Source organism: Hydractinia symbiolongicarpus, chromosome 12 (assembly GCF_029227915.1).
Source record: "Hydractinia symbiolongicarpus strain clone_291-10 chromosome 12, HSymV2.1, whole genome shotgun sequence".
Taxonomy (NCBI): domain Eukaryota; kingdom Metazoa; phylum Cnidaria; class Hydrozoa; order Anthoathecata; family Hydractiniidae; genus Hydractinia; species Hydractinia symbiolongicarpus.
The window spans coordinates 6473201-6497770 of NC_079886.1; the positions used below are offsets into that span (position 1 = coordinate 6473201).

At 32.2% G+C, this 24570-nt stretch overlaps 2 protein-coding genes across 3 annotated transcripts; one reads left to right on the top strand and one right to left on the bottom strand.

The window, feature by feature from the left end:
• Positions 1-327: 327 nt before the first annotated feature.
• On the bottom strand, positions 328-11229 carry LOC130621906 (protein artichoke-like). The gene is made up of 4 exons (XM_057437275.1): positions 11042-11229; positions 2928-6476; positions 2340-2408; positions 328-2262 (listed from the first exon to the last, which is right to left on the bottom strand). The coding sequence occupies exon 2, from the start codon at positions 6443-6445 to the stop codon at positions 3251-3253; it is 3195 nt and encodes a 1064-aa protein (XP_057293258.1). The 5' UTR covers positions 6446-6476; positions 11042-11229; the 3' UTR covers positions 328-2262; positions 2340-2408; positions 2928-3250.
• On the top strand, positions 5926-24251 carry LOC130621908 (uncharacterized). Of its 2 annotated transcripts, XM_057437277.1 has the most exons (6): positions 5926-6060; positions 20416-20746; positions 21342-21435; positions 22072-22311; positions 22549-22677; positions 22954-24251. In XM_057437277.1, exons 2-6 carry the CDS (start codon positions 20447-20449, stop codon positions 23412-23414), a joined length of 1224 nt encoding a protein of 407 aa, XP_057293260.1. In that variant the 5' UTR covers positions 5926-6060; positions 20416-20446; the 3' UTR covers positions 23415-24251. The 2 variants fall into 2 exon arrangements, with proteins under 2 accessions (XP_057293260.1, XP_057293259.1); XM_057437276.1 differs by lacking the exon at positions 5926-6060 and having other exon boundaries at positions 19032-20746.
• Positions 24252-24570: the final 319 nt, after the last annotated feature.

Here is a 24570-nt window from a genome sequence, read left to right on the forward strand (position 1 = left end):
ATGGTAACTAGAGGTTGCAATGTAAGAGATTTCTCGCTTTCTTTTATCCAAGGAAAAACAGCGGTAAATTTTTGCAATATTGATAGCGCTTTCTCTGAAAACTTCAAAATATCTAAAAAGAGAAGCATTATGGTTATCTTTCAGAGAAAGAGAAACACTGTGCTAAAATAACACTGGAGAGTACAGCAATTTTGGAGAAAAATTATTATTTTAAAGCGATGTAATGTTTGCAAATCACGATTATTATTATGGACTAGACGTTGTCTTTCAAAATATCCATTGATAGATTATGAAGGGGAATGAAAATTAACAAAATGAAACAGATAATTACGACAAAATGTTTAATTTTATTTAAACGAGAATAAAATATACAAAAGTAGTCTGTACACACTAATAAATGTTAATTTTTTAACTTAACCAAGATTATTACAGGAACAAAAGAAATTAATTATAAACAATACCGTTTTTATAATAACCAAGGTTTCTGCATAAGGATAAGCGTACAGTATTGTTTAAGAAAAAATAACACACCACCACCACCTTGCTTGTTACAGACACACAGAATTAGTCTAATAAAGACTATCGAAAAATCTACTGTTATTCACTCAAGTATAAAAAAATGAATATTTCATACTGTAAAAATGAAACAAATAAAGTCAATTGGAAAATTCATGACATTTTTTGCTAAAAAAACTTACTAAAAAAACTAAAAAAGTTTCTAAAAAGAATCTTTATTCCATTTTACTCCAAAAGTCTAGAAATGACACTAAAGCAACTTGGAATATTATAAAGGAAATTTTTGGTAAATCTAAAAATGTAAGCAATGATCTACCAAAATGTTTGTCGCTTAATGGGAAAATGATAAATGACACAGCATCTATAGCAAATGGGTTGAACGATTTTTTTGTAAACATTGGTTTAAGCCTCTCGGAAAAAATCCCATCAAGTAGAAAGCATTTTGTCTCTATATCTGAAAAGGTATGACAGTAGGATGGAAGAATATAATATAACAATGGCCGAATTGAGTACTGCTTTTAACAGCTTACAAAGCAACAAAAGTGCTGGTATTGATAAAATAAGTGTCAACGTCGTAAAAAATGTGTTTGATCTGATTAAGCTTTCCCTTTTTTATATAAACACTACTTAACATATTGTAACATTGTCTGGGCTAGCACTAATCATTCTAAGCTTACAAAAATTTACAGTAAACAGAAGCACGCATGTTGTATAATATTTGGCAAGGACAGATACACCACAGTAGAACCTTTATTGAGAAAAATAAGGGCCTTGAGTATCTATAAATAGAACATACACCAGGTTTTGTTATTTATGTATAAAATTAGGTATGGCATTGCACCCAAGGCCTTCACAAATCAGTTTCTAGAAATAAAACACAGGTATTACACAAGATATTCAATAAACAATTTTAACATTCCAAAGACCTTTCTAGTGACCATTTTGACGCATTGTAAAAAAACCACAAAAAATGTCTTGTTATTTAATGATTTAGATTATTCGCGATATTTTTAGTATCACATTTTTGTAATTTTTTACAACTCTAGAGGTATTGTAAATATTTTTTCTTTACGTTAATTTTAACCTCCTCTCATTAACCTATCTCAACTAGATGGACCTTGATGATGACAAAATATGTCTTCTACTTGCTCCACTCATTATTTGATTGTAAACGCAAACAAACATGTACGAAAAAAAAAATATTCTGACGAAACATATACATGCATACATTTTCTAAATAAAACAAAGTTTTTATAGGAGCAAAAAAACTTAACTAGCCGAGACATTTATTTAAATTAAAGCTTATGCAAAAGTATACCGACGAAGGAACTAATTATTATCGTTTAGAAGTTTAAAAAAACATAGGTTATCGCTCTATAAAGCCCGTCCAAATATCTACTTTGCTGTGAGGAAAGCACTTTATAAACAAATTTAACAGATATATTAAAAAAAAATTATAACTGCATTCCATAGAGATTACCTGCTTAACTTAGCATGTAGCATTCATAATATTTACATTAAATACTGTATGACTTTTTGCATACTTTTTTTAGTGTTTAACCAAATCGGTTATTTTCTGCATCTCCGTTTTGCATCCCTTGTGTCTCCCCGTGTATCTTCTGCTGTGTCTTGGTTACCATCAATTCTTTTGTGTGTTATCATTTCCTTTTTCACCATGGCGGGTCTATTCACGACGCGTAACTCCTGATATTCTGACTGATAAGCTGGCTGGGTTATTTCGGTATACTAAGGTAAGTGAATAATAAGAAAGTCTTGTTATCTTGCTAAATTAACAGGTTGGTATAATTCTACTAAATGCGTACCGTGGATTCGCTTTGTCTATTGGATAGAAAATCGACATCTGTATCGACTTGTTCAGCTGAATTTCTTTTCTAAGAAAGAAGATTATTTTAGGTAAGCGTTCATGCATTTTATTTCTGCTTTCGATTGTATACATTGTTGGATGCTGCAATTAGCGTTCTAAGACAATTTGTATATATGTAAATGACAATGCAGCTCTAATTCGTGATTTTAATGTAATATGTTTCAGATTTTCGTGGTGATGTATTTACAAAAGCTATTGAAAAATACTGTCTATTAATTATAACTTATTAGTACATTACTTTGACATTAGCACTATTTCTAGAAAACAACATGAGGTATAGCGTTCTTAGTAAAAAAAAGAATTATCGGTCATTACCATGCTTACTGTTGCTGAACCTAAACATGTATCAATTAGTGAACTAAAAGCTGTGTTGTCCTGGCGTAAGACAGGAGATGGAAATGATATTTTTATCATGTACGAACAGAAGATAGTGATGTCAATTAAAACTCAAAATGTTAAGACCTTATTGGCATTGCACTTTACCAAAGTTATAGCTAAATATTAAAATAATTTAACTGATACGAACCTTAAGCATTCTAGATTTTCGCCATCTCTTCAAAATAACGACTATAATCAGGATAAGAAGAAGGCAACCCAAAGAACACATGGAAACAGTTATAATCCGCTGTTTTGTTTCTCCTCTGTTTTTTCTCCCGTCATATCTATTGTTTTCGCAGTACAGTCCATTGTAGTTAATAGGGCACAGACAACCATATTGTAATTCTCTGTAAGTACATGTACCATTATTTCTGCAAATTTTGTCGTCATCAAATATGAAGGTATTGGACGCATTAGTCGAAGTAGAACTAATGCATCTACTTAATATAACTATTCCTCTTGGACATTTTTTCACGAATTCTGAAAATTTGCAATCACAACGAACTTATTATGTCGAATGTCGATCAGTTGAACACTAGGAAGATTTTTTGTGATTTCAGGATCTAGTAATTGTATAGAATTATTAGCCAACAGCAACTCCTTGATCGAGTTTATTTTCCCGAAAGTCTGTTTTTCGATACTTGTAATCCGATTTTCAGATAAATCAATGATTGATAGTTCACGTAAATTAGTAAAATTTATTAATCCCAAAAAGTTAGCATCGCTAATCTTGTTGTTTGTCAAATTTAACTTTTGAAGATTTATATTTGTATCGAGAATGCTTGTGAAATCTTTTAACTTATTGCCAGATACATCCAAATATTCAAGCGCTATCATTTCTCTCAAAGCAACATGATATATGGTAGAAATTTGATTATTTCCAAGGTCGAGATTTAGTAACATTGGCAGTTTTAGAAAGTGTTGAATAGCTCTTAACTTGTTGCCATTTAAATTTAAATCTGTTATGTACATAGATTCATTGAACAAACTTTCTGGTAAAATCTCTAGGTGATTATTTGCCAAGTTGAGAGTTTTAAGACTTGTGAGTTTGTAGAATTCTCCGCTATTTAAACTCTTAATAGAGTTATTCTGTAGATTAATGTATCTTAACTGAATTGATTTGACCAATAGAGCAGGTGAGAAAAAATCGAATAAATTATGACTTAAATCAAGATATTGTAAATGATTTAAATTTGTGATTGACAATGGTAGATTTGAAAGCTTATTTTGATTCAGATGTATATGTGTTAACTGTTTGGTGTTTTGAAATATATTGTTTGGAAGTTCATTGAGGATATTCCGGCTTAAATCTAACGTTATAATATTCCGTAATTTAGCAAAAGATACTTCAGGTAGTGTTTTTAGACGATTTCCTGCAATACGCAACTCACCTAGTTTAACTAAGTAATCAAATGTACTCCCTGTGATACGCTCTAACCTATTATTATTTAAATTCAACTTCATTAAATTTTTCAGCTGATCGAACGCTCCTTGATGTACTTTTTTTATTCTGTTCTTTTCTAAGTTGATCGCTGTTAAATTACAATTAAATGCAAACTGATTAACCGATAGATTATGTATGTTATTTTGACTTAAATATAGCAGCGTCAAACGTTTCAATTCTTTGAATGTGTTACTGTCAATACTACTAATTTGATTGTTACTGACATCTAACATTTCCAAATGGGATAGCTCCTTAAACATTCCAGCTGATAGTTTCGAAAGTTTATTGTTTCCAATGGATAACCTTTTCAGATTTTTAAACTTTTGCAGAAAACCACTTAAGAATGTTTCAATCAAATTATTGTTTATCTTCAGTTCTGTCAGGAAAGGGAGAGATGGGAAGGTTGTACCGCTTACTTCTCTTGTCTTGTTATTATGCAAATACAATGTCTTTAGCAATTCAACACCATAAAACGCATTATATGACAATGTTTGTATTTGGTTACTGCTTAAATCAATGTGAGTTATATTTCGCAGTTGACGAAACACATTTGATGGTATTTCAGTTATTTCATTCTTGCGCAAATCCAAGTGTGATAGGCATGGGAATGTCGCAAAGGTTGAACTTTTTAAAGTTTTTATTTTATTGTGGTGCAAATCTATTTTCACCAAATTTTGTAATTCTTTTACCAGAGAATTATGTACTGTGGCAATTTGATTATTGTTAAGGTGTGCCTCAGTGATTTCAGTATTCTTAGTAAAAATTCTAAAATCAAATTCAGCTATAGCATTGTAGGATAAGTCAACATGTGCTACAACTAACAATGGTTGAAAAATTTCAATAGGTAGCTCATAAATCTGGTTTTGTTGAAAAGTTATGTATTTCAATTTTCCCAAACCTTCAAATGCATTTTTTGCGACATCTGAGATCAAATTGTTTTGGATGTAAAGAAATGTCAAATTACCAGCTCCATAAAATGCGTTGCTTGAAATTTTTCGAATATTGTTGTTTTGTAACTGGATAATAACGGCCTTTGGTAAAGTAAAAGTATGCGGTACAAGATTTGTGATTTGATTCGATTGTAAATTTAATTCCTTCAAGTTCTTTAGCGGTGTTAAGCTATTTTCTTCAACTTTTGAAATTTTATTGTAATCTAAGTGTAAATGTTCAAGCGACGAACATCCTTCAAATGTTCCATTTTTAATTTTTTCAATATTATTTTTAGAAAGTTTCAATATCTTCATGTCCGTCATTCCAGAAAAAGCACCACGATAAATGACGTTAATAAAATTCCTTTTAATTGATAATTTATTGAACACATTTGTTCCCAGAAATGCATCCTTCTGTATGTTTCGTATAGCGTTATCGTTCAAAGTTAATGTGTACAATTGTGTTAGCCCATAAAAACTGTAACTTGTGAGCGTTATAAGCTTATTATTGTCTAAGTTTAAATATTGCATTTTAGTATCACTGAAAGTCATGGCTTCTATCCGGTTAATCTGATTGTGACGCAAGTTGAGTATTGTCAAATATTTTGCTCCTTTGAAATATCGCCTTTCCAACACTTTAATTTTATTATTTTGAAGATATAAATGAGTCAAACGAGTGCTTTTTATTATTTCATTTGATATCACTTCTATTATGTTGTTGGAAAGATCAAGGTAATTCAAGTTTGGTAAATCTTTGTAAAAGATGCTTGAAACATTTTGAATTCTGTTGCTTGATAGGTAAAGAGTGTTAAGTGAAGTCATTTTCTGCGCAAAGTTAATACTATGGAGGAAGTTTTGCTGCACGTCTATATATCGTAAAACTGGAAGATTCGAGAAAGTTCCCTGTGGTATGTTGCGTAATTTGTTTCCTCTAAGACGTAGGTAAGCCAAATTCTTTAATCCAGCAAATGCTTCTGGATGAATTTCTTGCAGGTGTGAATTGGTTATAGTCAAATCTGTAAGATTGGTTAGTCCAGTTAATGTATGTTTGGAAAGATACAAGAAACTTCCACTGTAGAAAAAAAGATACCTTAACTCGCTGAATCGTTGGAAAAAGTAGTCAGGAATAATCTCTAATTTTGGGTAGTTAATACGTAGCCGACACAATTTATCTCCGGGTATTCTGGGCAGGGCTTTAGCATAACTGTCAGAGAAATGCATGTCAGTATCACCATAACATCTGCCAGTAGCAAATCCAACATTTAGAGAGAGGATGTATAACAGCAGTACCATTTTCAACGTTAAACTTTGCTCGTCAGACAACCTTTAACAAAAATAATTTTAATTACTTTACGCGTAATTGTTTGGAGCTCTTATTTATTTACAGAGTAGCCATGGCAACAGATTGAATTTGGAACAATTATAAAGGAAATAATAATTGTTGTTCATGTTTATTTAATATATTACTGACGTAGCAGAATACAACATAGCCCAAAGATTTCAGGATTTTAAACTAAATGAAGAACCTGATGCTTTCAAATGTTTTTTTCCTCAAAAATTAAGCACTTTTCATTAATTTAAAGGCATACTACCTAGTCCACAATTTATTCCCATTCAAAATAAATGTTTGTTAAAGGACAGATTTGCGCTAGTCAGGACATTTTTATTAAGTATCTAAACTTTATTTTGAGGCTCTGCCACTAAAACACTAGAATTATTATGCAACATCAGATATATCATCTTTCCTTTCCAATTCCTAATGGTAATGCACCCTTGCCACCAGGTCTTTTTGTTGCCTTTTTTGATCTGAAAGATGACTGCGAAAAATACCTTGGTAGCGTTGACCGAATATTAAAATAATATTGGCTTTCACATTTTCGCATAATTATGACAAATTTTTTTTCCTTAGTCAGCACTTTTTTTAGATCAAGATAAAAATGACGCATGGTGCCGTAGTCGATTATATTTGTAAACAAACTTTATAAAGCTAGCCAAATTTTGTTTTTTGGTGGTACTTAGTAATTCTTTCCTCAGTGTAAGATATATTAAAATATCACCGACTCGGTCTTGGTCCTGCGTGGTACTTGAAGAATAAAGATAGCGGCATAAAAAAGTAGACCGGTGAAATCAGAAAAACAACAGGCCTGTCTATTACTAAGTACACGTCAGGCAAGGAAAGGTTTATAATATGGTTAACAGGTAGTAAGTAATTAAAAACCTACTGCAGACGTGTTTATATAAGATAGCTTTGTGTATTTTAGCTTGATATTTTGTTTAAATATAGCTATTAGTTAGCTAGCTAGTAGCTAGCTGACCTTTCACAAAGTATAATTTGCAAATTTAGATGACATCTTCTAAATTTGTCTAAAGCATATAAATAAGTAATGGTTAATTGAAATACTGGATTAAATTTAGCAAGAAAAAATTATGCAGCAGGATTTATTTTTATCACATTTGTCAAATCTTTGTAAAAACGTCCCAACCGATAAATCAGGCAAAATACCACTTCTTTAATTTAGTGAAGTTTCCCCCGAAGACATGCAATTACAAAATATTTTTTCGAAATCGGATTCACAAAATAAATCCCAAAATTATCTGTGGGAACCCTATTTACTAAAATGAATCAAATATTTAATTAGAATTTATTAATTTTTTTTAGAGTGTTTTTAAGAACTCTATGAAATCCATTATTACTCTAACCGTAAACTGAATTTCGGTCACTTCTTTTTAGAGTATCCTGCAATAGAATTTTTTGTAGAATCTTTTTATTGGCAGAGTCGCTTTCTATGAGATTGTGACACTTATTTCATGAAACTCTGGGCTTTCGTCTTCCAATTATTAGCAAATAGGAATTTGGGTTACACCACTCGAACATGGCACACCCTACTTCAATCACGGGAATTGTTCTTAATGTATCTTTTTTCAAATATCAGATTATGTCCAAAATCATTTCTCGAGGTCTCTGAAAACGGCTAAAATCAGGAATTCGGGATCTATGATAATAGTGGAAATATTTTTTAACTTAATTTCGTCAAAAAAAGTCTAAAACATGTCATACTAAATTTCAAGTCTTTCTTTCAATTTAAATTTTATTTTTAGCAAGAGTATGGTTTTAAACGAGAAGTATTTCTTTACCCCACTTTGCTAGGCATTTTTAGCTTGTATTTAGTTTCAGTTAGTTAAAACGAAAGATAAATTAACTAGTCTATGTGATTTTTGGTTTAGTTATCCTAACGTTCAGTTAATTTAACGCTTATAGCCCAAAAATGCTAGGCATTTTTAGCTTGTATCCCGTTCCGTACATATACTCCTGTGTTTCTTGCTAATGTATCTCAATAAAACACGAGTAGAAATTGCTAACTTTGCAAAAAGATTAGTTCTCACAAAAATCTAAAAGTGTATTAAAAATTAATTTTCGCAAAAATTTATTGCCTTAAAACATTCCTTAATGGTTCTGCTCTTTTACATAACAGAATGTTCGCAAACTTTTGTAAACTATATGAAACCTTTCGTAAACAAAATCTGTATTCTAAAATTTTAGCCTTTCACACATTTGGACATTACTGAATATCCACGAAGTAATTATACCAATTGTACCAATTGTACCAATTATACAATCTTTTGGTCTCTATTACAAACTGCATTTCTAATTACTTTATGACCCATAACTCCAGTTAGGAGTTTCTTGATTACAAGAAAGTACTTCAGTACCATCTCGGAAATCTAAGAAAAGCTTTATAATCTGTAGATGTCACAAAAATATTCAGATATTATTCTGCTCGGTAGGTCACAATTTTAGTCCCGAGACTACTCGTCTTTTACGATTAAACGAAGTTTACAAGAAGATTTTCACTACTATAGTAAGTAAAATATTTTAGGTTATCTTGGGTCAAAGATCTTATTTTTGATGTTTAATAATAAATACATCTGAAACCTACCCATTTTCACGCCACACAGCCATAATAATTGTTTTTAAAATTCTCTATTGTCTTTCAATATTAAAAGGTAGATATATAGATACTTAGTTGTGGAATGCAGTTATTTATTTGATTTTAGATTTGAAAAATCTATATATATTTTTCTCACGCTCAAAATTTGTTTTCTGGCTGCCGCAAATATTTTTTTGTTTGTTCACCTCTAGTTTACGTTTTTTGAAAGTTAAGTTGTTTCAGTGAGTCTATGTGACCATATTAGGAACTATTTGACAGGTGACTGTGTTTATTTAGTTGATACATTTACAAAACAAAATTTAGTAAGCTTTCATTATCTCTTTCCCTTCAGCAATAATTACATTCAGTTCCAATTACATTATGAAAATTTGTCTCATAACTGCGTTTTTAAGGCCTACAGACATGATTTTTCCCGGGGATCATGCAGTGATTGATATAAGACAGGTTAGTGATGGCCTTTGACAACCATATCCCCTTCAACCACCCTTTATCTCCCAACCATATTGATCTCGTCTGAGTTTGTGTATTGAGAGCCCTAAAACTGAAGCCACTTTGGCAAGAAGATAATTTTTTCTATTTCTTCAAGTTAATAGTTGCGTGAGTTAAGTGAGAGTTTATTCCCGCAAAAAACGTGAAAAGAAGGTTTTGGGCGCACGCCTCTACACGCGCTTCAAATATTTTTAAAAAGAAACTAGGTGGTCGTGCTCGACGTCTATAGCACGACCTCTCTGTGTTATGAAGCCCTTGTTTTTTAAGTCATACGATATTGCGAGTCCTCCGCAAAAAGTAAGGGACGCCCAATGGAAACACATGTTATTATATCTCTATGGCATAAATAACTGGTTAGCTAGATAAACAAAATATTTTGTAACTGTGGAGCTTGAAAATTATTTCTTAAACTTTGTTTCTCATAAAAATAATCAATATGCAAAGTTATATTACGTTTGTTTTTAGTGTGATTAACGCTAACCTCAAATATCTTATGTTTTATTAAAAGATCTCCGCTGTTGACATGCTAACTCCTTATAAAAAGCAAGCATTTATTGTTTTTCCTTATATTTTTGTAGACATTTGAGCATTAAATTAGCATCGGCAAATATACTTTTTACTTCTAGCTTGCACATCAAAAGTAGCTGTTGACAAATTAAACCTTACAGTATTATTAAGCCAATATTAACTATCTATAATAGTAAATAAAAAAAGTCAAAGCAGATAATATACATTTTAAGTAAATTTCAGTTTAACAATTTGAAACACACGTTGTTTTTTATAAGAAACCTGGCAAAGGGCCTAGTTCTTAAAGTTTCTTATTTGTAGGCTGAAATTCCATGTTTTTAGCTATTAAAGTTTCTTATTTAGTTTCTTAATTTTTCTAGTAAAATAAGGGTTTCTTATATGAATAATAAGTTCTAAAAGTTTCATTAATTTTTGGACTAGTTGGTTTCAAAATAAAGTTATAGCATATTTCTCTCTGGGAACTTAGGTACAGTAACATAATGAAACTACTTACTCCCTAGTGATGATTGTAACATCTTTTTCAATTAATTATAAGAATTAATTAGAAGAAACAAGTTTCTTATTAAAGATTTAGACATCAAATGTAGTAGTAAAAATCTCTTAATTTTTGAAGATTCTACATGTTTCTTATAAAATAAAAAAACGTGTAGACCTTGAAACCAAGAAATATTGAGAATTCTTATAGTGGAATTTTTTTTTGTGAAATATTTTGAAAAGAAAAGTTAAAATTCTTTCACATAAGTTAGGTTACGGCCAATAATATGCTAAATGTTCATGCTGTGAGACTAATTATTTCTTCAAAAAATGAGAATTATTCACAATGTCCATGGTTAAAGCCTTATTAAATTTATTCTGTTTTTTTTCTTTTCTAATACAGAAAATGAGGGAACATGTGAAGAGGTGTGTTATTATTGTTACTAACCTGTAAAGCAAAAATCAAACAGCATGTAAAGTTGTCGAAAAATTCAATGTCCAATTGAAATGAAGCTTTCAAACAAGTTTAATAAACCATGTTGTTCACCATTTCATTAGTTTTTCAATGAATAGCCGAAGACACACTGAGATTAGTTTCAGTTAGTTAAAACGAAAGAGTAGCTAAATGCCTGCGTCATAAATAAATAAGTCTATGTCGCTTTGGTACATTAATTACTTTCGGTTTTTTATCCTAACTTTCAGCTAGTTTAATTTAATTTTGAAAATATTACCACATATTTGTTCAGTCATTGTCATCTATCTCTTATAATAATACAGAGACTGTGTCTGTTTGCAACAGGCAAAGTGGATGTCTTCACTTTCCTTTGATGTTGCCGAAAAAGTTATGTCTAATATGTTAAATTTTTTAACGTTAGGGCGCGACGAAAATAACACTACTTTAACGCTAATATCCTATATTAAATTAATGAAGCCATTACAGTGCACCTAAAATTTTGAGGCCAAATAACTTTGAATCGAGTTGGTGACGTCAATTTTTTTTCACCGCGTAGGTAACTAGGGACCACCTGGGACCAATTTGGATAATTTTCCAAAACCATGGGTCCCCAAGTCCGTTTCAGAATGAACGGGTTTATGACGTCATCAAAAAACCTTTAAACCAAAATATTTCCGTAACCGGTGGTCAAAAGTACATGACCCTATACATTTTCTTGGTCAGCGTTTCAAGAGCTATAACATGAAGGCAACGGGTATACAAATTTCGAAAGAATGCTGACGTCAGCAAAATTTTTAAACCCGTAAATCTCATTAACCATTCATCAAAAACACGTGATTACATACATTTTCTTGATCAGCGCTTTAAGGTCTACACAATAAAGGCAACGTAAAAACAAGGTTCTAATTTTTTGCAGATGGGTTGCTGGCGTCATCAAAATTCATATGACGCTTTATTTTTCAATTTTATCCTGCTTCAGTGGATTTTTTCACGGGCTTTATCGACTAGTCTATATAATAACACGCCTGTTCCGTGTGTCTGTAACAAGCAAAGTTGATATGCTTATTTTTCTTTGAAGTCGCCGAAAAAAGTATGTCTCAAATGTTAAATTTTGTGACGTTACGGCGCGACAAATATGACACTACTTAAACGTCAATATCCTATATTAAATTAATAAACCCATTACAGTGCACCTAAAACTTTGAGGCCAAATAACTTGGAAACGAGGTGGTGACGTCAATGATTTTTCACCGCGTGGGTTACTAGGAACCACCTAAGACCAATTTGGGTAATTTTGCCAAGCCTGGGTCCCCGAATTCGTTTCGGAATGGACGGGTTAATGACGTCATCAAATATCATTTAAACCTCCGTAACCGTTTGTCAAAAGTACATGATCCTATACATTTTCTTGATCAGCGTTTAAAGACCTATACGTTGAAAGCAACAGGTATAAAAATTTCTAAAAAATAATTTTGTGTGTTTTCGCGGGTCTTTGCTGACGTCAGCATAATTTTTAAACCCTTATCTCTCCTTTTGCGTTCCTCTAAAACATATCATCCTACACATTATTTTGATCAGCGTTTCAACCTCTACACATTACAATAAAAGAATAAAATAAATTTCTCTAACTTTTTGGGGATCTTCACTGCTGACGTCAGCAAAACAACTAAAACAACCTATTTTTCCATTGCCCATCTGCCTAAGTGGATTTCCCCACGGGCCTTATCGACTAGTCTATATAATAATTCGCCAGTTCTATCTGTCGCTTTTGCAAAGTGAATAAAATTTCTTTGTTAAAGTCTATAAAACATCGCCTATAAATTTGTTCTGTAAATTAGCAAACTTTGACGTTAGAGCAATATTGACGTCAAAGGAAAGTATGTTAAGATTAGTGAAGCCATTGCATTACGGAGTTTCATACCGCGCAGCTCTGGGCACTAACGAAGCGCTTGTAGGGACAAATTTTTATATCCCCCGCAGAGCGTAAGGCATTTGCTAAGAAAAACATGCAGTACGAAGAGAATTATTCACTTTTTTCTTTGTATTTTTACTTTTTAAACTGGCGCAATATATTGATCTTACAATTATTTAAAGGAAGGATACTCAGTATTGACATAAGATTGTATATTATGAAAGTTCAAGACCTAAACTTGGTTATTATAATTGCTTCAAGTTGTGGGGTACACTCATCATGAAAAGTTGGCAGTCAAAAGAGAAAGAAACCTTATTTTGGTAGCTAGTTACATCACAAGTTTTAATATTGTCTTAAAAATATCACAGTGTTGATCAAAGAGGCATTGCTAGCATGTCATTCAAGATTTATATAGATAGTAGTACAGCCAAAATAATGTAGCTCATTAAACACAGTAAAGAAAACAATGGATTTTTTTCTAAAGTAATAGTTTCATGCTCATTAAACAGATACCTAGCTAGCTATAATATTAAAAAACAATTCCAAAATTTCTTATTTTGTGTTTGCTAGAAACTTTATTTAACTAACCAAGGCGGAGTTCCCTACATTTTTTATAAACCAAATTAAAAATTGTCAAAAAGCTGGCTGTATCTGTCTCGTTGTAGTTTTTGTTAGCTAGGGGTCACACTGGGCCACTCATATTATATCGTAGCCTTATTCATACAGTAATCAGATATATAGGTTGGTAAGTGCCCAGATGCTAAAAATAGGATCACAAAAACTAATTTCTAATATCACTCAACTTAACAGTGCAGTTCAAACACCAACTTAGCCTTAAAAATTGCTACGCTTGCATTGGAATAATTTTAATCTGTAAAGTACAAAGTTTCGAAAGCTGCGAAATATAAAATAAAATAACGTACTGTGGTTAAAATAAACACATTTAATGGAAAACAACTTTTTAAACAAATTTAGTGACTTTAACTTTTTTCGTCAAATATTTTTGGTTGCCACATTTTTCTTATGTCAATGTACCAAAATTACTATAGCTATCACAAAATTGTAAAAGTGGACCTTGCCTAAATTTATTCTTGCATTTTACCAAAATTAAGAACACAGTAATATAGTGTAACATGCTATTATATATATCCCTTCCTAGCTAGCTATACAATATTTATATACAATAATTTCTAACGGAAAGTCAAAGCCAGTCATTATATCATTGAAGTGTGTATTTTATTTTCAGTCGATTCCATCTATGCTCTTTTTTATATAACTAGTTAGCTATACTTTGCAAATAAATCCTTTATCAAATGCTTTTCCACGTTAATCCATGCCAAACTTGCAGATCCATATATAGCTAGCTAGCTATAGCTTACTGTAAAAAAACTTCCTTTAAGTCTTTCTATAGCTAGCTGTAATTTTTATTTCTTCTTGCCAAAGTACACTGATAATGATAGAATAGTGTTTCGTTTTAACCATTACTTTATTCCCCACAACACAAAATGTATGGTATATGTAGTTTGCAACTTCAGAAAGCTAACCCCTAACACCAACATCAACAATATGTCTTCTCTTGCGTCTCTTTAAAAGTCAGTAAATTAAGTTTTCTCCGATTCCAACATCTTACCCATGTCAATATACCACAAAGAGGGTTAGCAACACCATTTAAACGTGTTAATAAAAAAGCAAAACGTCAGTTAAAGTAAAAAATTATTTGAAGAACCATCAGGCAGGATTTTGCATTTCTGCCTCTTCTCGCAGCACTAACCAGAATAGTTGTGAAAAACTGACCATGAAAATTATTTGGGCTATCGAGACAAATGAAAACATGCCAAAAATTTGTCCCTACAAAGCGCTTCGCTAGCGCCCAGACTTGCGCGGTATGAAACTCCGTAATTGCACTTTTAAATTTAAGGCTAAATAACTTGGAAACGGTTGGAAATAACTAACGTCATCTCCTGCGTTGGTAACCAGGGACTACCTGGGATCAATTTGGGTAAGTTTTCCAAACCCGAAAAGTACATGATCCTATACATTTTCTTGATCAGCGTTTAAAGACCTATACGTTGAAAGCAACAGGTATAAAAATTTCTAAAAAATAATTTTGTGTGTTTTCGCGGGTCTTTGCTGACGTCAGCATAATTTTTAAACCCTTATCTCTCTTTTTGCGTTCCTCTAAAACATATCATCCTACACATTATTTTGATCAGCGTTTCAACCTCTACACATTACAATAAAAGAATAAAATAAATTTCTCTAACTTTTTTGGGATCTTCACTGCTGACGTCAGCAAAGCATCTGAAACAACCTATTTTTCCATTGCCCATCTGCCTAAGTGGATTTCTCCACGGGCCTTATCGACTAGTCTATATATTAATACGCCTTGTGTGTGTGTGCGCACAGCGAGGCCATGGCACACAAATCACGGGTCACTTTCTTACGACGTGGCGTTACGCTAAAATTTTCCAAGTTAAAAAAACGCAAATCAGGGGGTTACTATTTGAATATTTAATTCTCTTTTCTTATTACTTTAAAAAATAAAACCCTTTTTCTTTATTTTATTAAAGCTAATTTTTATTTTATTTTCAAATGTATTTATTTATTTTTGTTTCAAAACCCCCGTTGGTCGTTATAGCTAGAATAATTTAATTTCACCCCCGGTTTACCATGTGCGCGCGGTATCACACGGAAACAAAGTTTATCAACTGAAAAATGAAAACCGAAGCGAAGAAGGTTGTCTTTTTTTCAAAGTAATCCTGAAAAAAATTATTTCAAACAATGTTTACTCATCATGAGGTTAGTTAAAGGTTATTTGTTTCTTCTATATTTTCAATTTTTGTGTTCTGGGACCGAGGTTGCTTTCTTTTTTTAAAAAAAATAATGAATTCGAATGATAATTCGAAGCTAAAATGTAAAAAAAATGTTGTTGTAGAGCAACTGTTGTTGTGAAGCGAGAATAAGAAAAGTCTATGTTGTTGTCAGAAATATTTGTTATAAAGAAGAATAACGTACGATGATATAACGTGAAAAAGAGAACTGATTGGAAATGTATCAGACAATTGTAGCTAGCTAAACATTTGCAATTTGTTTTATTTGGGATAAAGCCAAGTTTAGCAATCGAAGTAAAAAACTGATTGGACTTTTATCCAGAGAACGCTAGCTACTACTGAGAAAGCGAAAGTAAAGCAGGTGTGTTGTTTAGATTATCTGGTAGAGAAATGAATTTAGGTGAATAACGTTTTTAAGCCGTTTACACGCTTCCAGATAAACTTTCCCTTAAATATGAAGTTAAATATGTTTTATCTTCAGCCTGAACATATTTTTTGTAGGAATATACTGAGGGCCAGTTAAAGATATCTTAAGAATATGTCCAACCTCGATTGTTTGTTCTAAATAAAAAAAATTTGCCAATAGCTATAGCAACTTATAGCAAGCTCTATTTTATTGAGGCATTATATATTTTTAGGCCACGAGAATAGTATTTGTCAAGAAAGTTAAGAACTTTTTTTTTGTAAGAATATACTCTAGACAATGGGTCAGAATATCCTAAGAATATGTCTAAGCTTGATTGTTTGTTTTAGTATAAAAATTTGTATGATGCACAAATTTAATTAGAAGTTTTTTATTGCGTATATATTTCACAAACTGAATCTTTTTCTCTCCAAAGCAATGGGCAAGTACACCAAGGAAAGTTAAGAACATAAAGGCTGAAACGAAAAAAACACTATTCTTATAAAATACAGCGTGTGTTTACATCTGTCACGTTACCGTTTGAAATATATTCGATTCTTAAATTTGAAAACACTGCATTGTTATCAGGCACGGCACGTTTACGCATTGGGAGAGTTGCTGTATGCAATAGACTAAATAGCTAATATGGTATGATGCATTAGAAATTGGAAAATTTGCAATAATCTTTTTTGTGTGACTTAACGATTTTTTCTTATGTCTGGTATACTATTTTCCCTGGTACTTCTGGCATGACAAAGCAAGTATATAGTTTTAGCAGATTCAACTTTTTACATATTTATTTTATTTTATTCTTGATTTCCGCCAGCGAAGGCGGAATCTTTAAAATCGCCTGAGGAGATAGATGGAGAGATAAAGAGATAGGGAGATATATAGAGACAGTGCAGCTAAGCTGGACGCCCGAATCTTATCCAGGCTAAAGATTTTTTTCTGAGAGCGAGGCTAAAATGAGTTTTAAGCCAATAAGAATCCTAACAGTGCAACAGATTGCTTTTTTATCCAATCAACAATACTTTATTTTAAGGTTTATATGGTATCGAAAGTTAAAGCTCGTGCAGTGTAGCATAAGGAAGATCGTCTTATAATGCGCCATCTTTGATGTTACGTCATTTCTTTCTTTCTGTACAATTTTGCAAGCACGTAGACTAAAGCTATATTCAGCAGAACTAATTAATTATTCATGTATTTTATTTTTTATTTATTGAGTTGTATTTTAACATTGCAGGTTAGTTACAATAATAATTGAGAATGCTCAATGATTTGTTTACCCCATAATTCTCCGTTTTCAAGATCAACTTCATTTTAAAATCTTTTAGGCTAATGGCGGAAATCTTCAAGCCCCTGCGCTTTTTGTTATTTTGTTGTTGGGACCGGCTTATATTTTTAAACGTTCTGCATAATGCAAATTATGAGCAACCTTAATTCCAGGGCTTGTTTTCTCTTTTATTTTTATTTTTTTTTATTGCCGCACATGCTAATTTTTTTGGACGTTTTGTTTCAGCGGCTATAGATATAGAATAATGCAAATTGTGACTTTTAAAAATTCAAATTACTGTGTTCTATGTCTTTATTTGGCACCAATCATATGGACTCGATGAGAGATTCAGTGGATTCTTCCACGGGACTTCGGCTAGTCTATATAATAATACGCCAGTTCTGTGTGTCTGTAACAGGCAAAGTGGATATGTTCATTTTCCTTTGATCTTACCGAAATTTTCTTTGAAGTAACCGAAAAAAGCATGTCTAGTATGTTAAATTTTCTGAGATACGGCGCGACGAAAATGACACGTCAATATCCTATATTAAATTAATGAAGCCATTACAGTGCACCTAAAACTTTGAGGCCAAATAACTTGGAAACGAGGTGGTGACGTCAATGATTTTTCACCGCGTGGGTAAATAGGGACCACCTAGGACCAATTTGTGTAATTTTCCCAAATCTGGGTCCCCGAATCCGTTTTGGAGTGGACGGGTTGATGACGTCATCACAAATCATCTAAACCACCATATCTCGTAACCGTTTGTCAAAAGTACATGATCCTATACATTTTCTTGATCAGCGTTTAAAAACCTATACCTTGAAGGCAACAGGTATACAAATTTCTAAAAAATAATTTTGTGTGTTTTCGCGGGTCTTTGCTGACGTCAGCATAGTTTTTAAACCCTTATATATCATTAACCGTTCATCAAAATCACATGATCACATACATTCTCTTCATGAGCGTGTCGAGCTCTACACAATAGAAACAACGGGTAAACTGAATTTCGTCAATTTGTTTTTGCATCGGCAAAAGGTCTAAAATAACTAATTTTTATATTGTCCTCCTGCCTTAGTGGAATTCTCCACGGGCCTTATCGACTAGTTGAATATTATAAATATTATCATGTCATGAACAAGCGAGTTTAATCTAGGTTACGTTTACGGTAATGCTTCGAATAAATGCTCCCTTCTTTTAAACGCCACCCTCGAATAGATCCCCCTCCATTTCAGTCATTTTTTAAATAAACGTCCCCCTCTAAAAGACGCCCCTCCCTCATAAGGGGCGTTTATTCGAGGCGATAGTAAAAGTATACTTACTTTTTTCCTAAATCTTAAATTTAAGGTTGGAAATTTAGTTTTTCGCTTTTAAAGTTCATTGTCTAAAACATGTGAATATCTTTTATTTTCTGTTGTGAAGATATATATTATAGGGATCCTTAAAAACTGCAAAAGAGAGACGAAGTGTAAAAATTTAATAAACGCCCCCTTCTTTTAAACGCCCCCCCTCGAATATACGCCCCCAAAAATGTCAAAAGATTTAATAAACGCCCCGGGCGTTTATTCGAAGCATTACGGTAATTTAATTAAACGAATAGATCAACTATTAATTTAAGTTATTTAAAATGTAAGTGTGACTTCGGTAGATTAGTTAAAAATCATACTCAAGTTTCCGTTTATCCCACCTGTCTTTTAAACGAAACTAACACCTTGTTTAACTAATCATGCAATTCTAATCACGGAATTAATTAATTAATTTTGTTCAATTAGTTAATCTGTAGTGTGATCACGGGAGTTTTCAAATAAATAATATTTTATCTGATGAATTCATGTAATGAATTAAAAATATTTATTACATGAAGTAATTAATTTTCTATTAAATTGAATGAAGAAACAGTTCGCTGAAGTCACCCATTAATCATTTTAAGACAGAAGTAGTGTAATAACCCCTGTAGAAAAATCCACTGCTGCTCATATAGAAAAAGAATATCTCATACTTTAAAAATAAAACAAACGAAGTCAATTGGAAAGTTCTTTGCATTTTTTTGTCCGAAAAGAAAAGAAAAAAAAAGGTTCATGAAAAGGTGAATAATCGCTATAACTTTAGTTGCGCATTCAAATCCACACATTCTTCTGTAATTGTTGAACATCGCAATGTTTTGTTTGTAAGGATTTTATCTATTATATTTTTGATTTCTGCACATATTGTTTCTGTTTTTGGACAAGCAAAATTTCAAGATGAGCATATTCTCAGAAAAGGTACTGTTAGCTTTTTGTCTAACTTCATCTTTAAATACGTTCTTATAAAACAACGTGTATTACAAATATATTCGAACTCATGACCGCAGATAAAGCAGTATTTGTGGCAATGCTCATATTTTAATAATTCGTTTTGTTTCAATAGTGAAGATTTTATTCTGACGGCTATTATTCAACTTTTCACTTCCCTTTAAAAAATAACAATTACATTGTTCCGCCTGTAAACTGCAATAACAAACATCAAAAAAATTGAATATATTTTAAGCATTAAGCTTTTGGTGCTCATCCAAACCAACTATTTATCCAGACCCATCATTATGTTAAGCAAATTCATCAGTAATGCACGCTTCAATTTCCCATTCACACACCTCAACGTCCTTCCATTGAACGATGTGTTTTTGCCGCTTCTCCATATACTCTGGCTATTTGTCACAAACTTATATATAAATTCTGATTGAGGAAAGAAATAAAACTTTTTTCAATATTTTAACAAATGCTATGGTATCAAAAGATTCAACTGTTCCACCTAGAAACACAAAAAGTAACCAGTAAAAAAGACTGTACGCCCAATATTGAGGCTAACGATCTTTCATTGCTGGAGTGTACATTACACAGTAAATACAAAAATATGTACGAGATCATGTTATTAAAATATTTTATACTTTTAATATTCTTAACAACAAACAGGGTACACGGACAAACAGATAGGCAGCTGGGTATGAGAAGAACCAAAAACGGAACAACAGCTTTGTTTCGAAAAATTGTTGCAAATAGAAAACTGAACATAACACCGATTACAGGGTACAGTAATTGCAGTTTCAGAGATTGTGGGAAATACTGTGTTTATAACATACCATGTGAATCCTTTAACTACAAGAGGTTGGCAGGAGAATGTGAATTGTTATCTGTGGATAGAAATAGCAAACCAGATAACATTACTTTTATAAATGCAACTGGATGGGCTTATTATGATACTGGATTTAACATTCGCCACCCCAATTGGAGACATAAATACTTGGTAACACAATATACTTTATTTCTTTAACAGAATTGTAATAACTTCGAAAATAAGATTTCGCGTTTTGTTACTGAGATGTCATCTAAGTTATTATGATGTCGTCATAAATAATGTCGTGAAGTTGATATTTTTTAGAACTCAGAAGTAACATTCTGTCTCTGCATTCAGTGTACACTAAAGTCTGTACTTGATGCGCAACTTATATTTTTCAACTGCCATAAGGATAAAAAGAAATCTCTATAGCTTTGTGCAACATTTTTTGCGTCACTTTGTTGTACACCATCTGTTTCAAATAAAGACGTTACAGGGACTGTTGTACTACAGTTACCAAATACTTTTTTATGATAATAAAAAACGACTTTGGCAAAACAAAGAGGATAATTAAAACTTAAAGTAAGAAATTTTTATGCTTGCTTTCCACTAAAGTTCGTTATTATTGTTCAACATCTCTTGTATCGCTTTGTTCAACACCATGTGTTTCTATTAAAATCGTAAGGTTAACTGTTGTAGGACAGTTTTGCAACTGTAGTACAGGTTAATAACCAATTTTCGTGTTAATGGACGCCGACATTAAACCTTAATTATTATTATTTAGTACAACGTATCATGTCCAGTCAACAAATGTGATAAATGCACATGTCTTCAACCACCTGAAGAAAAAACACATCAATGTTATTGTTACTCAAAAGGTAATGCTACCATTTTGTTTACACCAATTCATTGTTATTAGCTCCAGTGCCTGGATCTTTTATTGTCGGATTTTATCTAACTGCAAGCTATGTACAAGAACGTATTGTATTTTCGCTACGAACATGATGAACATACTAAAAAAATTATACTGGACTAAGTCGTATAAAATTATAGTCACCTGCGCATACAGTTAGCCACTCCTTGAAAGCTAGGTTTCAAGTGAAAGAAGTATATCGGTGTATGCGGTGCATGTCCTGGTTTTTTATTTTTCGCGCTTTTTTCACGTTTCTTTATGGAATCAATTACCAAACAACTCACGCGCGTTTTTTTAACACGCTGATGGCTTTGAAATCATTTACTAAGTTTTATGTTTTCGAATGTTATGTTATGTTTTCGATTAAGCAAGCATACGCCTATGCCGATGTTCTTCTGTTTACCGTTACAAAAGATGTGTTATGAGCATTGATATTAGCATAAGAAATTTTAATTGGCGACATGTGCTCTTGAATTTTCTTATGTTGATGTCACCGATTAGAAAAAGACTTGTCCTAGTGAAAAAAGCGGTAGTACAATATTCTCTGCTGTCACAAATAAAAACTAATGGTCATACTTGAATATGTCTTTTCTTAATACAGAGGGATTAATCAAATTAGACGCTGGTGATTGGTGTTGGTACGCAAATGGTTCATGTTCTGCAAGAAATGGAGACCCAATTGTAATTAAACCATGTGATCAAAACGACGATGGGCAACAGTTTGTGTATGATGGACAAAGTGGAAATATCTTTCATAAATGTTCGCAAAAGAAAGTTTGCATTTTTGACAATATTGTGCTTGTAATCGAGACCTGTTCCAGCCCTTGGTATATCACTGACCGTAAGTAAATAAACGGAAATGACCCTATAAATCTACAGAATAAGAAGGCTGTAATTAACTGTCATCAAGTTGAAATAAGTTTTCTCATCAACTGTTTTTTTAAGTTTAGTGCGATAAATTTCTTTGGATTTCCTATTATTGAAGCGAACATGAAAACATCCTTTTAAGTTTACCATATCTTTATCAGTGTATCACTTGTGCATAGACCAGATATTAATTTCTAATTATTTCTTATAGCATACGGTTTATCTTCACCATATCGTTGTCCCTTTCCAAACGGTGGTTTGCTTAAGTCTGATAATGGTTTAAGCTTGGTCGAACACGTTTGTTTAAACCCAAAAGGAATTCATAGATTTCAAAACGGAAGTAAGTGCATCAAATTAAAACCCTTCTAGACATAGGCCTATTTGATTTCGACTGAAGAGTTTTTATTTCACGAGGAATCTTTTTATTTGTTATAAATCAGCTTTTCGTATAAGCGCTTTAAGACCTTTTTTGCTTAACTTCAGTCTTCAAATTAAAAAGCATCCAGATTAAATAGGTTTAAAGTATTTAAAGACACATAGATCGGGATAACCTGTTGTAGTGTGGTAGTGTTCTGTGGTACTGAAGTAAGAAAAAGAAAAATATATAAATCTTTAGTTGACGGAAGAATTCAAGTAAAAATGTTTCGTGGTATAAGGGATCTGACTGCATTAACTTCAGGCATTTTTCCTGAGAACCCTTTTTATGGAATTGCTTGGTTTAACCAATTCCACGCACCGTCGTACTTTTCGGAAGCTGACATGTTCGGACGGCAACTTAAAACAGTATTTATCCCTCCAGTAACTGGATCATATATCTTTTACATGGAGGTCAACGAGCGAGGGACGTTGTATATAACACATCCCAAGTCTCCACAGAAACTGATTATGACGATTGCCAGATACACGACCTCGATAAAGAAATCAGCTCCTGAGTATTTAATTGCCTTTAAGAAGTACGGTATTGAAGTGCTAATGTTTGAGTGGTCACATACAGATCGTGTTACAGTTGGTGTTGAATTTCCCAACGGGCAAGTTGATTATCCACTAACAGAAAAATACTTGTTGCCACCCTATTAAAATTATTGTATTGAAATTATGTTTCACATAACATTTTCTTAGTTTTAATTTGTATTTTGTCATTTAGTAAACATTTTATGAACAATTTATCTCATCGTATGGCTAGTTTTCTGCAAATGTCGATGCAGTACCATTGAGCTTACAGATTCAGTAATTCAGTCTACTGTAGAAAAAGCATGCCTAAATAATGCGTAAATTGCGTGTTTTAAACATATGCGATATAAACGTTTGAGATTGGACGATATATCACTTGAATGGAAGCTGTACAGTTATAATAATTTCTCGTGCTTCGAAAGACACGAAGTGAGTTTGTGTGAATAATACCAAAACTGAAACATCCTTCCTATTTTTGTTTTGTTTGTAATGAATTATTATTATTAGCGTTGTTTAATTTTTTTTTATTAATTACAAATAAATGCAGTTTGTTATGGTATGTATAAAGGATTTTTCAGGATTTTTTTTCTTTTTAACGCAATAAAAAAAGGCTTTCTTAACATCCCATTTTTTAGTTCGGTGGGCAATAAACATCATAGCATATTTTAGCCTCAGGTGTCTGGACAAAAATGCTGAACTCTCTTCTTCAGAGCATTATTAGTTCTGACAAAGGAACTTTATATATGTATCAAGAAAAGCCTCGAAAAATCTGATTAAATTGATGATACTGTTTGCAAAAATTTATTCCCTTAAGGTATAAATACATTTTTTTAACACTGGCACAATATTTGCGGAACGGAAGCTCCATCAAATCGATATGTATGTTTATTTCTAAAAAAAATCGCTTCCTTGTATTGTAACTTTTTATTCAATGAAGAGCTTGCAAAGCAAGAGCAGGGACTACGACGTTGTCCATGATTGTCGTTGTAGTAGCCGTTATCCAACAATGTCACTCCAATGTAGCATTGTTTTTTATTATTCGCCAGATAGTCAGTACTATTTTTGCGTGGAAAATGTAGAGCTAATTATAAAAGAGTCGAAATCAAAAAGATTCTTCGTTTGTTGTTTGAACGGTATTGATAAAATAAGCCGAAATCATCAGCATTGAATTTTTCAATTGGGTATATATTCAGATTTTAACATATTCTTTAGTTTTTAAACTCATGTTATAATATAGATAAATAATGTAACTGTTGCCCACCTCTTGAAAAAAATCGCTTTA

What these genes read in the sequence shown, in the direction of transcription:
- LOC130621908 (XM_057437276.1), top strand. Translation starts at nt 20,222, where the DNA reads ATGCTATGGTATCAAAAGATTCAACTGTTCCACCTAGAAACACAAAAA. An exon ending in ATTGGAGACATAAATACTTG is followed by an intron (nt 20,747 to 21,341) that starts GTAACACAATAT and finishes ATTATTATTTAG; the next exon opens with TACAACGTATCATGTCCAGT. An exon ending in ATGTTATTGTTACTCAAAAG is followed by an intron (nt 21,436 to 22,071) that starts GTAATGCTACCA and finishes TTCTTAATACAG; the next exon opens with AGGGATTAATCAAATTAGAC.
- LOC130621906 (XM_057437275.1), bottom strand. Translation starts at nt 6,445, where the DNA reads ATGGTACTGCTGTTATACATCCTCTCTCTAAATGTTGGATTTGCTACT.